The sequence below is a fragment of the Chinchilla lanigera genome, unplaced genomic scaffold (genome assembly GCF_000276665.1).
Source record: "Chinchilla lanigera isolate Chin_1 unplaced genomic scaffold, ChiLan1.0 scaffold00014, whole genome shotgun sequence".
In the NCBI taxonomy this organism is placed as follows: domain Eukaryota; kingdom Metazoa; phylum Chordata; class Mammalia; order Rodentia; family Chinchillidae; genus Chinchilla; species Chinchilla lanigera.
In genome coordinates, this window is record NW_004955415.1 from 16,311,152 (window position 1) to 16,328,159 (window position 17,008).

General features: G+C 47.0%; 1 protein-coding gene across 1 annotated transcript; it reads left to right on the forward strand.

The window, feature by feature from the left end:
• The first annotated feature begins 617 nt into the window (after window positions 1–617).
• Chgb (chromogranin B) lies at window positions 618–13,811 on the forward strand. The gene is made up of 5 exons (XM_005380843.2): window positions 618–1,066; window positions 4,241–4,287; window positions 4,727–4,820; window positions 10,396–12,110; window positions 13,423–13,811. Exons 1-5 carry the CDS (start codon window positions 1,018–1,020, stop codon window positions 13,498–13,500), a joined length of 1,983 nt encoding a protein of 660 aa, XP_005380900.1. The 5' UTR covers window positions 618–1,017; the 3' UTR covers window positions 13,501–13,811.
• Window positions 13,812–17,008: the final 3,197 nt, after the last annotated feature.

Genomic DNA, 17,008 nt, shown 5'->3' on the forward strand with positions numbered 1-17,008 from the left:
ACAAGCAGATTCTTCCATTGCCCACCTGCGACACTGCCTCTATTTGATTAAGAGCCAAAGGCAACAACCTAAATACACGCCCATCAGAAAGAGGACAGGCTAAATACACAGGGCAGCTATTCAAAAGAAGATGCAGCTGTGTGGATTCCAAACTAAATCAAGCCTAAACCACAGAAAGTGGTGATGTCCCGTTGATTCTGCTGAATGGATGGGGGAACTTGAAAAGTGGAGACAGAAGGAGGCTTGTATAAGGTAGCTTTTTGCACCATCTACTTAAAAAAAAAAACGTGAATATGTAAGATATGGGGGTGCCGATAGTAGAGGGATGGAAACATAGATCGGTAGATAGATACAAAGACTAACAGAAGAAACAGCAGGTCCCATATTCTTGGGATGTACCGGAGAATTTTGAAAGTCATCGCTCCCTTTTTCATTGTCCCTAATCGACTGTTTGGTCCTCTCCCATCAGCGGGAATCTTTTCCTCAGCTAGTAAAGAAGACACAAAGCAGACCTAGCCTTGCGCACGCTCAGCACAACCGCTCGCGTATGCACACGGCCTCAAACGCGTTTGTATATTTGAAGGCGAGTGGGTAACGGGGAAGATGGAGAACAGCTTGGGCAAACCAAGTGCGGGCCTCCCTCCTCTCTCCCTGCCTCAGGCCTGCACTTCCTCCCAACCCCCTTCCCGCCGCTTCGTGCGCCTTTCTGCCCACCCGCTCTCCAGACCCTACGCGCCCTGGCGCCAGGACTGGCGTAAATTTCCGCCCACTCGCGCCGCGCCCCGGGGGCTGTTTCGTGACGTCAGGGTCGAGCGAGGGGGGCCTCCTCCCGGCTGCTCGCCCCTCCAGGCCTCGCGCCCCCGCCTGCCCTTTAAAAGAGCGAGGCCCGCGCCAAGCGCGCCACACCGCGGGGACCAGGACGCACGCTGGCTTCCCGGAGCACCTCCGCCTCGCCGTCCTCCCGCATCCGCCTCTCTGGTGTAACCGAGCCGCGCCGCGCAGCAGCCGAGCCGGGCCATGCAGCCCGCAGCGCTTCTCGGCCTCCTGGGAGCCGCGGTGCTGGCCGGTGAGTGGGCGCGGTGGGGCGTTCAGCACCGCGGACAGCGCCGCCCGGCTCCCTGCTTGGGGCTGGCGGACGCTGGGAGAAAGGGAGGGTTGCTACTTGGGGTTCTTCATTTCTTCTCTTCCCTGGCTGTTTTCCTTGGAATACCCACCCTCGCCTCCGTCCCCATTTGACTTGGAAAAAGCCAGAAGGCTTCCTAGACCAGCCCGGAGAATCTAGGTCTTTTCAGAGCCACGTTTTCCTGCAGATGGGAAGACAGCATGTCGCCCTCCAAGGGGGACCCTCGTTTCCTGCTCATTTCTAAAATGTCACGCTCCCTCGCTACCTGTCTAGAGATGCGTTGTAGTCAGATTCCTGTCTCGCTTTTAATAGCCAGGTGACCACAGAGAGGCAGGGATGCGGACAGCACGTTACTAGCTGACACACGTACAATTTCTTTTAGTATTATTATTACATTATATAAACATGATAAGGCAAAACAGTCTTGTATGTATGCGAGATATACCTTTTTTCTTATGTTCATATGTGTGCACATTCATGCATTTGTAAACAGGCTTGATATATTTTTTCTTTATATTTTCACATCTGGAGAGAGGTAATTTCACATTCAAATCAATCCATTTTTCAGTTATCAATGAAAACTACATTAGATATTTTGATTTTGTACTCCTGGGAAAATAACTAGAGTATAAAATAACCACAGAAGTGTCTCTGGAGTACTTAAAAAAAAACCCTGTTTTTGCCAATATTGGAGAATGAAAATTTAAGTAGTGTATGTTTGACAGTTTCTCTGTGTGTGGAAGGTTGTGAAATTAATCTTTCAATCTATTCTGAATCTCAAAGAAATTATCTCTGAAGATGTGAAAGAACATGTATGTGTGTGTGTGTGTGTGTGTGTGTGTCTGCGCGAGCATGCACTGAAGTAACTACAGTCTTGAGACTGCTGAGAAGTAAGTATACCAACATGAAATAAAACTCAAGGTTTTCCTTGGCTGTTTAAGTGATCTATAGAAGACTGTTTGCTCCTGAGATTGATACTCCTAACCAGAATTGAGATATCAGATATGAAGATTTTATTGACAGCAACTACTAAATCAGAAATGTGGAAACAAAATGAAAGCCCATAGTAACTTATTTTATTGCAAGCCACATCCATTCAGGATTTTCTAATTTTTTTGTCATTACACATTGCAAATAAATGATCTCCATTTAATTAAAGAAAATCAAATAAGTAATTTAGAATTATATCTGGCCAAAATATTTTCAGCAAGGAATTGCTTAAGAGGCCAAAAGTATACTGTACATTGTGTAATAGATGGCAGAAATAGGGACATTGGTATTTAACTATGGTGTAAAATACAGAGTTCTTAAATAAGAGACTATTTTAATAAAGGTTCAGATTATAATATCAGCTAAAATATAGACATAAGACATTGTTTTAAATTTTTTTCTACTGAACTATAACTCACACATCATAGAATCTACCCTTTTACAGTGTCAGTGGTTTATAGTATACCACAGATTGTGTAACCATCACCACTGTCACACTTCAGAACATTTTAATTATCCCCAGAAAGATGCCCTGTGGCTATTGCCAGTCACCTCCCCGCTCTCCACCACAGCCCTTGGCAGTAAGCCTTCAAGTAGAGTTTGTTATTTAGCAAAATCACATGGCTGGGGAAAACCTCAGGAAAAAATCTGGTTCATTTTATACCCTTAAGAGCCTTTACAGGGAGATCCACACTTTCTATGGCAGCTACTGTGCCCTTTAAAAATGAATATGTCTGAAGTAGCCACATCATATCTATGTAATGCTAAGTAAGATGAGTTTTGCCAGCCAGATCTTGCCTGCCTTAAGTTTTAGGAGGAACTTGGGAGGCCTCATAGCCTATTAGTCAAAGAACTCAATCTAATTTGCAGCTATGTTTTCAATCTGGGATCCAACCTTAATAGTTTTATGAGATATTAATAAATTAGAAGATATTCTCTGATTTATCATAATCTGATAATTTATATGTTTTCATTACTTCACTTTTAACATGAGCGTTAAATTTTTCTTCCTTTCCACAAAAATGAGCTAAGCCACCTTAGGGTAATCAATACACTGCACTGTTAGTACTTTGCCATCACAGGTTTTATTGGGAGAAACACAGTGACCTTAAAGATCTCACCGCGATGCAAGCTGTGCTGTACAAGCAGACCGTAGTTCCTCTACATCACAAAGGCTCTCAAGAGCCCCGGACAGAGAAATGAGCTGTTCTAAAAACAGATGTGAACTATAGTATGTGTAGAATAGCAAAAAAAAAAAAATTATCTTCCCCCCCCCCAACTCTGCTACCTGTTACACTTGGACAGTATCAGTAGTTAATAATAAGTATCTATTTTTACAACAGTGAACAGAAAAGAGAAGTATTAGTATGAAATTGCATTGTCAAAGAAGGTCTACTACAATTGAAATTTTAAAAAGGTAATTTTGTTTATTAGCAAGCAATCCTCTCAGCTATGTTTTTGCAGAGGATTTTATAGATTTCAGATTGAAAGAGAAGTTTAAGAGGTTTGTGGGGGGAACAGGGATAGGCAGAGGTAGCCACAGATTTGCACCCGTTTGGAGCAGACAGAGGATGATTGAGAGGACATTCTGGTTCTATTTTGATTTTGCTTGCTCTGAACTTTTCATTGATAAAAATAAACTTTTTATCGAAGTATACTATGTAGAGAACTGCCCAGATCATGAGTACGCAGCTTAATGATCTTTTCACAAACTTAGGACACCTCTGTAATGAGCACCCAGATCAAGATACGGAATGTTACCAATATGCAAGGAGTCTCTCTTGTTGGAAGTAGAGTTGATTTAGACTGGATGCAAGATAGCGTTTATTTCCGAATATGTTTAAGACATTGCTGGGGAAAACAACTGTGTGTACAGATGTGTGACACATACAGAGGTATGGTGCGTGTGTACACGTGGGCACGTGTGTGTGTGTGTGTGTGTGTGTGTGTGTGTGTGTGTGTACCGGGGCAGTTATGGTCTCTGCGGCAATCGTGCCTAACTACCCAACTCTGCTCAGTTCACTCTCTGCCCCTCTCTCCGAGTACAGTGGGGTGATTTTGTGTGTTTGAGTCCCTTGGCCTCCAGAATCAACTCAAGGCATCCTCCTTTCCTTTTCTCTTTCCAAGCTGTCGGCTCTGTGCCAGTGGATAACAGGAACCACAATGAAGAGATGGTAAGTTAAAGCGTCAGCCTAGAATCTAGACTTTGGGCTCTAGACTCTTGCATGCCCCATTACACCCAGCACACACAACGCCAGGTTTTCATGGAGAGAATCGGGCGAGGCTGCCCTCCCTCCCTGAGGCCCCGCCTCCCCCTGGAGGGCCCAGGTCCCTGTGCACGGGCGGTGTGGTCTGAGCAGTCTCTCTCTGATCTGTGCAGAAAGGGCTGTTTATTTCCCTTCTAGGGGAATCACAGCTCAGTGCCTTCTTGCACTGTGCTGCCGAGGCTGGGGCCTGGGGGGCTTCCTCACCACCCTGGAAGCTGGGGTCTCGGCCCTAAGCATCCCACATGGGCATGGGTCACGGAGTCAAGCTTCCCCACACGGCAGCTCTGGGTTGCGTCAGAGTCACAGTGACACCAGCTTCTCCAGCCTGCTTTTGTGTTTTCCCCAGGTGACTCGCTGCATCATCGAGGTCCTCTCGAATGCCCTGTCCAAGTCCAGCGTTCCACCCATCACCCCCGAGTGCCGGCAAGTCCTGAAGAAGAGTAAGTGTCACTGTGCAGCCAGACCTTTGTCTGTGTGAGACCTGGCTCCTGCTCCCTCTGCTCCCCCTCAGGTGACCTGGGGGCGTGACGGGTATTGGCTGAATACAGCAGTACTGGGGGAGGCAGAGACAAGTCTCATCATCGTTGCTGTACTTCTTGGTAGCTGGGCGACCATGGGGAAGACTCCTTCCCTCTCTAGGCTTCTTTCTTCAAAGTAAAATGAGGGAGGTGAGGTTAATGGCAGCCTATCAATTCTTACATTCCTTGGATTTGTATTTTGAATTCTTATTTTGTTTGTTTTTGTTTCATTTTATGGTCCTGGAGACTAAACCCAGGACCTTTACACTGAGCTACTTTCCTAGCACTTTTTTTATTTACCTTTTATTTTGAGACAGGGTCTCATGAAATCACTGAGTTGCCCAAGCTGGGCTCAACCTTGTGATCCTCCTGCCTCAGCCTCCCAAAGTGCTAGGATGACAGGGGTGCACCTGCACTCCAGCATATTTTAGAATTTTAGAACAGGCCACCATTTGGGTGGATGGCAGCATGGAAACTGTTTGTGATTAGAGGAGAAGGGGTGGTTGTAGGGGCTCCTGGGATATAAAAGGATAGAGCAAGTCGTAACAATCTTCTCTTTGCCTTCTATTCTTCTGATAGTGAGAACGTAAAAGCTTAGAAAGGTGACTTGAAAACTTCCAGCCTGTTTACAAGGGAGATTAGGGACAACATTTTAATGAAGAATTTATTAGAGTGGGAGTTCCCACCAAATGGTACCAGGAGTCCCAGCCCTGAAGCCTGGGAGGGCTTAGGGTAGAAGCAGAGCATCCCAGCACCTCAGACCTACCGCCCTCTGTGTCCAGACTGGGATGTTCTCTCTGTAGCCCGAAGCTTTAGCTGAAAACAAAATTTGCACCATGATGTAAGCATGGTTCCTTGGGAACTGACCTTAGGAGATCAGTTTTACAAACAACACAATCCCTTTTATGGATGAAGTCAAACTGTTTCAAATACAGAAAGCACTGCTGTCTTTACCACCTGCCTATGCTTTCAGATTTTTCGTAGGTCTGTGAGCAGTAGATTATTTTTTTTTCTTTTCACCTCTAAAAATCTCTCATTGCAAGATAACAATCTCTTGCTATTGGTGCACACGGCCCTTATGCATAAAGTGGGAATAGCAAGTACAGTATTAGCCGCTGGCCTGGAGAGTAAGCTTGGTAACTCGTTCTGCTTTGGGCGCTTCAGGGTAACCAGTAGATGTGGGGGCCTGAGCCACGAGGAACACCATAAACAGTGAAGAGAAAGAAGCTCTCCTTTCACCCCCATTCATATTCCAGTTTCTGACCTTTTCCCGCACTTTCTTTTCCAGTCATTGTAGAAGGTGGGAGTGCAGGAAACCTCCAAATACTGCTGCTCTCCAGGGCAAGCCCATCTTGCCATCTCTTTTTCTTTCTTTCTTTACCAGGTGGATGCAAAAGACAGGAGTCTGTCATTTAAGGTTGCTGAATGGCCAGGATCACTTAGGAAAACTTGTTCAGTGTCAGGCTCTACTTGCCTACCAAAACTCTCTCTTGGTCCCTACGCTGTATCCATGGTAACTCTAGCTTCTTCTTGTCACTGATTATGCCCTGGAGTTTTTTGGTGTCTGCTGAGAGTCTCAGAAGACACACTCAGACAGTGATAGATTGCTGAGATAGGAAAGTGTTAAGAATGCCTGTGTGCTGCAGTCTCAAACACCAGGTAGGGCCAGATACACAGACATAACGTGAAAAAGAAAGGCAGGCCAGGAAGTGAGTCACATGATTCCTCCGATCCAAATACATATTTCTATCTTTCATCCTGTTCTAGACAACTACAAACTTTGTTGTCATATCATATAGTTCTGATCTTACAATTTTTCTGAAGAAGTTGTATTTATTATATTTTTCTTTCTTTGTGGTTCTGGGGATCGGACCCAGGGCCTTGCACACACTAGGCAAGTGCTCAACTTCTGAAGTATACCCTTAGCTAAATTTTGATTTTTAAGCAACATGCTCTGATATTTAAATATTACCTCTGGATTTGAATTGAGTAAAAATGCTTTCTGTTTGGGCCAAACAGAACTCCTCTCTGGGCTACCAGTTTGCAACTTCTGTGCTATTTTAGTCCTCTTAGCAGTATGTCCTAAGCTAATCGGAAGACTTGAGCTTGGGCCAGTGGGATGGATGAATTCCTTCCCAAGGCTTCAGTTCCATTCTGAACCCATCTCTCCTCCCACGCTTCACATCAGCTCACATTCACTGAGCCAGTGAGCATTTAGGGGAGAAGGGAAGAATCAGTGTTTTGCAGGCTAAAGAGACTTTAGGGAATACACAGTCCCACTTCTTAGCAGATATAAATCAGATCTCTTTGGCCAGAGTCGAGCTGGTCACCTTTGCAGCATGGCAAGGATGAAATGTGCATTCTTCCTGTCTTAGTTACTTTTCTCTCCTTGCTGAGACAAAATATCTGACACCCACAATTAAGGAAGGAAAGGTTTATTTAGCTCACAGTTTGTGGAGGTTTCAGTCCAGAATCAGCTGGCTCCAAGGCAGGGTGGCAGGGTGGCAGGGTGAGGTGCAATAGTTCAAGGCGGCAGAAGACAGCAGAAGCAGTAAGAGCAAAAGGAGGTGGGGGACAAGCCTCTTTTCCTCCCTTATATTGTAAGCAGGCTACCCCCACCCAGGGCAAGTCAGCACTCACACCATCTCTGTGCCTTCCTCTTGCGCAGGATGAGGGTGTTTACAGTGAGGGCCCTGGCCTCCTGCTAAGTCACTTAACTAAACTTTTAAACTTCTCAAGTTGACACAATGAACAAGGGCCTAGAGCAGTGAGGGCATGTCCTCTACACCCTGGGATGTGATCTGCTGAGTTACTTAGTTAAGCTTCTAGACCTCTCAAGTTGATACAATGTATCAACCGTAGCATTCCCCTTTTAACTTGAAAGTAAGGGTGAGCATCACACCTTGGTTTTAGAGATTGAGGGTGACTGTGCTGCTAATCACAGCCCTTTTCCAATCTCACTTGCAGGGGCTTGTGGCTAAATTTAGGAGGAAATGCTAAGCCTCAGGCCCGTGCTGCCACAGGCAGCATAGTTAACTGGGAAAAAACAAAAAACTTCTGTTCCTGACACTTACGGTGTACACAAACCAGCAGGCAGTAGGAAAGGGCACTGGGCTTCTGTTCTGAGATCCTGTCTGATCAGTTCTCCTGCCAGGGTGACATCAGCCTCTCCCTGTCTTAGCTCAGGATGCTGCAACCAGAGACTGGGCAGCTTCAACAACAAACATTTGTTTCTCACAGTGGAAGAGGCTGGTGTCCCAGGTCAAGGTGTCCAGTGAGGCCCACTTCCTGACTTTAGACAGCCACCTTCTCACTGTACCTTCATATGATCTCAGGTCTTTTTTTTTTTTTTTAAGACAAGGTCTTGCTATGTAGTTCAGGCTGTCCTGGACTCACTATGTAGCCCAGGCTGGCCTCAAACTCTCAGTGATCCTTCTGCCTCAGCCTCCCGAGTGCTGGGATTACAAGGGTGCACCACCATTCCCGGCCTTGTGTCTCTTCTTATGAGGGCACCTAGCCCATCTCTGGGGCTCTTCATGACCGAAGTACCTCCCAGTACTATCACACCGGAGACGAGGACTTCCACATATGAGTTTGAGGGTAACACACACAGACAATAGTAGCACCCAAAGTCTCCCTGCTTACCTGTGCCATCCATGCTAGCCCTGCCCCCACGCTACACCAGCACCCCTGGGCGGCCCTCAGGTATCTAAATGTGGAAGTGCAGGGACCTTCCTGTTGCCTCATAAACATGAGAATATTATCACACCAGGCTGGGCTTTAAATAGAGTACAGACAGTCCACTATTTCCTGGACATTTTGATAAAACAGATCAGTCATCTTCCCTTTTGCAAAAATCACTTCAGAAATAATTCATCAGTGCCGTTCGATAAAAATATAAGAGCCACAAGTGTAATCTCAAATTTCCTAGTAACAGCATGTAAGAAGTAAAAACAGGTAAAATTATTTCAATAATATATTTTATTTCTATATACTCTATTTTATCTAATATAGAATGTTGGGGTTGTTTTGTTTGTTTGGTTGGTTGGATTTTTTTTTTTTGGTACCAGGAATCAAACTCAGGATCTCCAGGCAGGTGCTGTGCCACTGAGCTACATCCCTGGCTCTAATATAGAATGTATATAGCCAATGTATCTGTAATATTTATTTAACATATCCAAAATATTACCATTTCAACATATAGCCAATACAGAAAATGATGGAGACATTTTACATTTCACCCCCCATGATGTATTGGAAATCTGATGTGCATCACCTGTGTCAGCCATAGCTCAAGTGCCCCATAGCCATGAAGGACTGGTGGCTGCCACATTGGACTGTGCAGATGTCGACCTTGGCTCCAGGCACCCTGACTGAACGCAGTGACACAGCTGAAATCCAAGCCCGCCCAGCTACCAGGGAAGACAGCATTAACTGCCTATCTCCTTTCATGGAATGCCCTTGAGTTGCGGGGTGCTATTGATATTTGCAAAAGATGAGCGAGAACAACAAAGTATCAGCCACACGGTCTCCTTCTGACTCATGGAACGCAACTCAGGATACTACAGTTTATCCTCAGCATCAAAAACAGGTGGAGGGCTGGGGAGATAACTCAGCGGCTCAGCACTTGCCTGGCAAGTGCAAGGTCCTGAGTTCAATTCCTGGTGCAAAAAAAAAAATTGTGGAGAGTATGGGACATGAGTGCAGGTCCTTTCCGGACATGAGTGCAGGTCCTGTGGTTGTAGTTTTCTCAGGGAAGAAATGGACCCCTTCCTACCATTTAGTAATGCATCATCAGACTAAATGTTGTGCAAACACCACAGAGTGTGCTTACACAAATGAAGAACAGCTGTGACTTCCCCGGGTGACACATCTGACGGGCCACCGTTGTTCAAGCTGTCTGCTGTGGGCTGACGCATGCAGGCGGCCATGCAGCGTGTGACTATACTGAGTTCAGTTGCTATTTGCTGCTGAGTTGAGTCAACGTATTGATTGGGTGAGAAAGTCTGCTGAATAATTAAATTCTAAATCTTCCTCTGACTCTTGATGTTTCCCCTTTGGCTACTTAGCTTTAGCTAGGTGATAGTGAGAGCTAGTCACATGATGCTAGCTTTTTCGCCCTACTTAGAGTAAATATGGAAAGAATGATCCTAAATTATACCCCTGATTGTCCATGTGCTCCATGTCTGCAAGGAAAGGAGGCTGACCCAGATGAATTCTAAGATTTCTCCTGGTTCTAAACTCTACTATGTTATAAATCTGTACCTGGATTTCAGTGTGATCAATGATAGTCCCAGTGGCAGGCTGGTTGAGTGTTACGAAAACTTAAGAACATAAATTTTAAGCTGATGTCAAGGAGCTGATGTCACGGCGCTCTCCTAGCACTTACTTTTAATGGGAATCTGAGTATATTCTTTATTCATTTAAACAGTCAATAAAGACCCAGGATTTGCAGTGGTTCTCTGAGGTTATATTTGCTCTTATATTTTTGTTTTAGGTGGAAAAGAGGTCAAAGATGAAGACCAAAGTGAGGCTGAAAACAGAAAGTTTGAAGTGAGATTGTTAAGAGACCCAGGTGATGCCACAGAAGCCGAAAGGCCCTCTAGCAGGGAGGAAGCCGGAGCCCCAGGGGAAGTGGACAACCAAGGCCAGACAAAGGCTGACAGGGAAAAGTGGGAAGAGGGAGGCAAACACAGCCGAGAGGGCCCAGATGAGCCTCAGGGCAGTCTCTATCCCTCCAAGGACAGTGGTCAAGTCTCTGAAGAAGCCAAGGCACACCGTCCTGAGAAGAGTGAGGAGGGCAGGGAGGAAGGAGAGGGCGAGGACCATCAGCAAAGGGAGCGTGAAAAGGATACCAGTATAGAGAGACGCACTGAAGAGGCAGGAGATGCGCAGAATGCCTTTCTCAACAAAAGAAACCCAATTTCAGCTAAGAAACAAGAGGAACTGGCGACCGAATCAGATACCCACTCTGCTGGGCTCCCTGAGAAGACACACAGCAGGGAAAAGAGCAGCCAGGACAGCGGAGAGGAGAGGAAAAGCCAGGAGAAACACCCTCAAGAGTCTCGCAGCCAACCTCAGAGCAAGGAAGAATCCGAGGAAAGTGAAGAAGATGAAAGTGAAGTGGCCAAACGACGCATGAGGCCCAGACACCACCACGGGAGGACCAGGCCTGACAGGTCCTTTCAAGAAGGGAATCCTCCTTCTGAGGAAGAGGGACAGGAGTCCGAGGAGGCAAGCATGGGCATGACCAGTTTAGGAGAAAAGAGGGGCCGCCATTCTACTCACTATCGGGCTTCAGAGGAAGAACCTGAATATGGAGAAGAAGTGAGGGGTTATCCAGGGGTCCAGGATCCTGAGGAGCTGGAGGGGGGGCAGTACATGGGCAGAGGAAGCGAAGAGTACAGGGCTCCAAGGCCTCACAGTGAGGAGAGTTGGGAAGAGGAGGACAAGAGAAACCACATGGCCCAGGGATACAGTGAAGGGAGTAAGGAGGAGAAGGGACCCCACCACAGAAGGATGGGAGGAGAACCAGGTGCCTATTCTACTCCTGACACCAGAGAAGAGAAAAGGTTCTTGGATGAAGGGCATCACCATGTTCAGGAAAGCCAGATGGACAAGGCAAGGAGATATCCGCAAGATGAGTGGCAAGAGCAGGACAGAAATTACCTCAGTTATGGCGAGGAAGGAGCCCAAGAGAGGTGGCAACAGCAGGAGGACCTGCGAGACCCCAGAGAAAACAGAGAGGACGATAGGCTTCAAGACAAACAGTACGTCTCCCATCACACCACTGGAAAGAGGAAGAGGTTAGGGGTGCTGTTCAACCCGTACTTTGACCCTCTCCAGTGGAAGAGCAGCCATTTTGAGAGAAGAGACAACATGGATGACAATCTTCTGGAAGATGAAGCAGAAAATGCGCTGACCTCGAGTAAGAAGAATTTCTTCCCAGAATACAACTATGACTGGTGGGAGAAAAAGCCCTTCTCTGAGGATGTGAATTGGGGATATGAGAAGAGAAGCTTCCCTAGGGCCCCCAAACTGGATCTGAAAAGGCAGTACGACAGGGTGGCTGAGCTGGACCAGCTGCTTCATTACAGGAAGAAGTCAGCCGAATTCCCCAACTTCTACGACTCTGAGGAACAGATGGGCACACTTCAGGAGGCAGAAAACGAACAGGAAGGAGGCGACCAGAGAGTTCTGACAGAGGAAGAGGTACAGAATGGGGTTTTTCTTTAACATTAACGTATGATGGGGGCTGGGGATTTAGCTCAGCGGCAAAGCGCCTGCCTGGCAAGTGCAAGGTCGTGAGTTTGGTTTCCGGTACCGGAAAAAAACCAAAAAAAAAAAAAACAAAAAACATTAACGTATGATGATCAAGGTCAATATGCTGTGTTCAGCATTATCTGATAATAATGGGGAGAAACTATGGGGGTTTTCCCCATGAGAATGTAGCCCTAGTAACTGAGTGGAGACCACTTCTGGGGTTGACTCCCACCCACCATCCGGTTGTATTCCACTTCCCTGGCCTCTTCACTCTATGGCAGTGTCTCTCAACCTCATCTGCACATTGGAATCACGTGGAGAGCTTGGAAAATCCCCAAGTATGGGATCCATCCCGAGAGATTCTGTCTAACCAGTACTGGGTGCTGCCTGATTTTTCAAAGATCCGGGTGATCCCAATGTCCAGCCAACCCTGACAAGCGCTGTTCTCGTGGCTTCTTGATTGTGTGACTGATCACCACCCTTCAGGATAAGAAGAACAGGCAATAGAGAACTCAGTCATTTTGGTCTTCATTGGTTTATGTCCTACTACAAAAAGATTTTACATCTAGGAAAGAGAGTGTTATCAAAGCTGCACCTTCCCAACCATTTTTTTTTTGCCTTAATATTGGTTATGTTGGTTGGTGCTTCTCAAACTTGAATGTGCTTCAGAATCATGAGGGTTTTCTAACCTTCAGGGCTTGGGAGTCTGTAGTTTTGGGGTGTGTCTTAGTCACGTCTCTGAGACACAGTGCCTGGCACCCACAATTTAAAGGGGGAGAGGTTCATTTTGGCTCATGGTTAGAGTCCGTGGTGGACCGGCTCCAAGGCAGCAGTGGCGTGGCAGAGGGGTGGAGCAGAGGACAGCTGCCCTCGTCATGGCAGCGAGGAAGCAGACAGACGGGAGGAGCCGGAAGGGAGTGAACCCCACTTTCAACAGCACATGCAGCTGTTGAATCTGACATTGAGTACACTGCCCCCCATCTAATCACCTTTCCAAAAGCCCTACCCCTAAGCTAATGAGAATTTGGGAGGACACTCTAGATCTAATCCATAATAGGGCAGGCCCAAGAATCCACATTTCCAGTAAGTTCCCTGAGGCTGCTAAAACTGTCAGTCAAGAGACCCCTCCGAGGACACTCCTGTGGGTTGACTCCTATGGCCTCCAAATGTATCTACATTTCCTTCGTACTTAGACTGCCTCAAGCAACAGCGATATAAACTGACCTGGAACCTTATGTCTCCACTTTTCTATATTTTTCAGGAAAAACAACTTGAAAACTTGGCTGCGATGGATTTGGAATTACAGAAAATAGCCGAGAAGTTTAGCCAGAGGGGCTGACAGTTGCTGGAATGACAGGCAGTTTTAAGAAATAGCCCTCATAGTACCGATTTTCCACCACTTTGCTGAAAGACACCATTTATTTACCCAAAGGCAGAAAGTAGAATTTACTATTCCTTAATGTTTGACACAGTTGGAAATGTCCTTACTTTTTGCCAGAATGCTATTGAAAACGTGAATAGCATGACCCGTAGCATATTCTTCCTTGCAAAATAGACATATTAATATGCTTGCGACAATGAGTGTGCTGCTGTCTTTGAAAATCTGTTTGTCTCAGTTTGAAATAATTAAAGATTCATCTGAGACCCAAAGGATCGTGTTTCTCAGCTTCCTTGGGGCTGGTGGGGAGGAATGTGACTTTCCAATCCAGTCTTTAAACTCTGAAAGATGCCACTAGGATTTGTTGGGCTTTGGATGCTGACTAGGAAAAAAGCAATCCTTCCAAAGTAAAAGAGTGCGCAGGATGTGAAGAGGAAGATGTCAGAGGGGAAAAGAGTCTGCTGCGCCAGACTGAGCGACTAGGCTTGAAGAATGGTTTCGATAATCATAAGCTACTTCTTTAAAAACCCTACACATGAGAGGGTGGAGCTCTGTGGTGGAGCACTTGCCTAGCATGTGCCAGGCCCTGGGTTCACCCCCGTGCTTGGAAGGGGTGAGGGAAGGCACTGTGAAAGGGACGTACAGCCAGTCCTCATGATTAGTCTGGCACAGTGGTGCCTGCTTGTAGTTCCGGCTACTTGGGAGGCTGAAGTAAGAGGATTGCTCAAGCCCAGGAGTTACAGACCAGCTTAGGCAACACAGTGAAACCTCATCACATTAAGCCAGGTGCAGCAGTACATGCCGGTAATGCTAGCACTCGGGAGGCTGAGGCAGGAGGATTGCCACAAGTTTGATGCGAGGTGGCAAGCATGTGTAGGGTCACGGCTGACTACTTCAATCTGCCCAGAAAGTCCTGGCTGTGTTCTCCTCCAAGTCAAGAATGGTTGGGTCGGTTTAACCAGATTCTTTCCAGGTTAGGGCCAGACACACTTTTCTGGGGGACTCGAGGCTTTATCAACCAAGGAGCATGCTGGTCAGTGCTGCACAGCTGGTGGCAAAGCGTTTTAGCCAGGGCACATGTTTCTAACAGGCTGAGTTCTTTCTGTCTCTCTCCCTTTCTCTGTGTCTCTGTGTCAGTCTCTGTCTCTCTTGTCTCTCTGCCTTTCTCTTTCTCTCTCTCTCTCTCTGTCTCTGTCTGTCTCTGTCTGTCTGTCTATCTATCTCCCTATCTACCTCTGTCTTCCTTCCTGGCCATGGGGTCAGGACCAGCTGCTAGCAGAGGCCAGCCAGGGGCACTGGGGCTGTCGTGGCTGCAAGAGCAGCCCTCACTGTAGACAAGTGGCTGGGCAGATGAATGTTCTACTAGCTTCCTAGAGCTGCCAGGACGAGGTACTAGTTACACTGCAGGGGCCCTATTTCCAAACACAGCCACATTCTGCAGTCCTGGGGGCTGGGGATTCAACATGTCTTTTATTGGGTACACAATTCACCCCATAACAAGGCAGGCCAGCTACCACCTCCCCAATGTGGGGTAACTTGGGGCACACGTTCCGCGCTGCCCAGGTGCCTTGGCAGTGACCTGCTTACTGACATGTCCTTTATTGGCTTCTGTTACCTCCCTGGCCCCTGCTGCTGGGCACATAACTGATCTGTCCTGAAATCACCTCCCAAGTAAACTGCTTTTCCTCAGAAGCTCAGCTCAGGGTTTGCTTCTGGGAGACCCTGAACCCAAGAAACTGCCCGATGCCAAGGTCTGTGTCATGACGGACTCTGCAACTGTAGCCGTCACTGTCGGAGAGGCAGCTTCTTGTCTTACTACATCCGGGCACAAATGCCGGGAGACACTTATGTGCAGCACAGCCAGTCTCTGCCTTTCTCTGACCACAGCTCAGTAGAAATCAAAATCATCCCCTAAATACAAAGAATTTGGGGGGCCTAAGATGATAGGGGTTTATCTCATGGAAAGAGAAAGCAAATCACTGCCATGTACCAAATACCAGCCTGGCACATGCACTCACATTAACACAACTCCTCTCACACTCTCCCTTTACACACACACACACACACACACACACACACACACACACCAATGCAGCCATACATCCCTGAACAACAGGGGCATGTTCTGAGAAATGTGTCCTTAGGTGACTTTATGTTGTAAATGCCACAGATGTCCCCACTCAAACGCAGATGGTGTGGCTTGTGACATGCCCAGGCTGCAGTGTGAGTAGAATTTATTGTGTGTTGTGTGATGAACAAAACAACGTGAGATTAAATCCAGCACAAGAGAAAATGACAAGAGATGCAGGGCCAGGGATATGGCTCAGTGGCAGAGTGCCTGCCTGGCAAGTACAAGGGCCTGAGTTCAATTCCTGGTGCAAAAAAAAAAAAAAAAAAAGAGAGAGATGCAGAAAACACATAGTGTGTAACAGGCTGCTGCTGGCCTAACACGGCACACTGCTCCACAGCAAGGTGGATTTTTATAGTAGGAATGTAATCTAAACAACAATGAGAATATAATATAGTCAACACATAAACCAGTAAATAGTCATTTATCAGCCTTGAGTGGTATGCCCTGTAGTACTTGGGTACTGTGTATGTGGACTTTTATACAACTGGCGTCGCAGCGTTTTCATGAGCATCACAGGCTGTGTTGTGACAGCTCCACTCTGATCTTTGGGACTGCTCTCAGATACGCAGCCCGTTGTGACTGAGGTGTTAGTAAGCAGCTCGTGACTGTTTATATTCACCGTGAAAACACTGAGTGCCCCTGAAAGGTGCTATGAAGGCAACCTCATTTGAAAATAGGTCTCTGCAAATGCAGTCGAGGTGAGGTCATCAGGGCGGGTGCATCTCCACCCTGACTAGTGTCCTTGTAAGAACACACACACACACACACACACACAGAACGCTGTGTGACGATGTATGCAGAAAGACTCCATGTGACAGTGGAGGCAGGGCCAGCAGTGACGCTGCCACAAGCCCAGATACACCTGGTCATCAGACGCTAAAAGAGAGAAGGTAAGGATGTTGCCCCTGGCCCTACTTTGACTTGGGGTGCATGCTCCAGCAGTGCTGGGGATCCCATGCAATGAGAGACAAATGCCCTTAGCAACCCCGTCCCTGAATCCTTCTGCAAGTGCAGTCCCCTGGAAGTAAGAATTTTACTTGAACATTTTGGTTGTCATGGTCTCTAATATTTTATCAAGAAGGAGGTGGGACAGCAGGACAGAGGGGTCCCATCTTTGCACAATGGAAACGACCAGCATGCCCTTGTGAACACAGTATAACGGGGAGACAGCCCACTGCCGTGATTGCAGCTCTGCCGTCGAGGAAGCAGACACTCATGGATAGTGGGCCTCACTGAAAATGTGCCTGTTGATGAAGGACCTCAGGGGTGGAGCCACGTGGACACCTGGGAGAAGACCTTTGCAGGCAGAGCCAGAGAGCAGGTGCTAAGGCCCTGAGG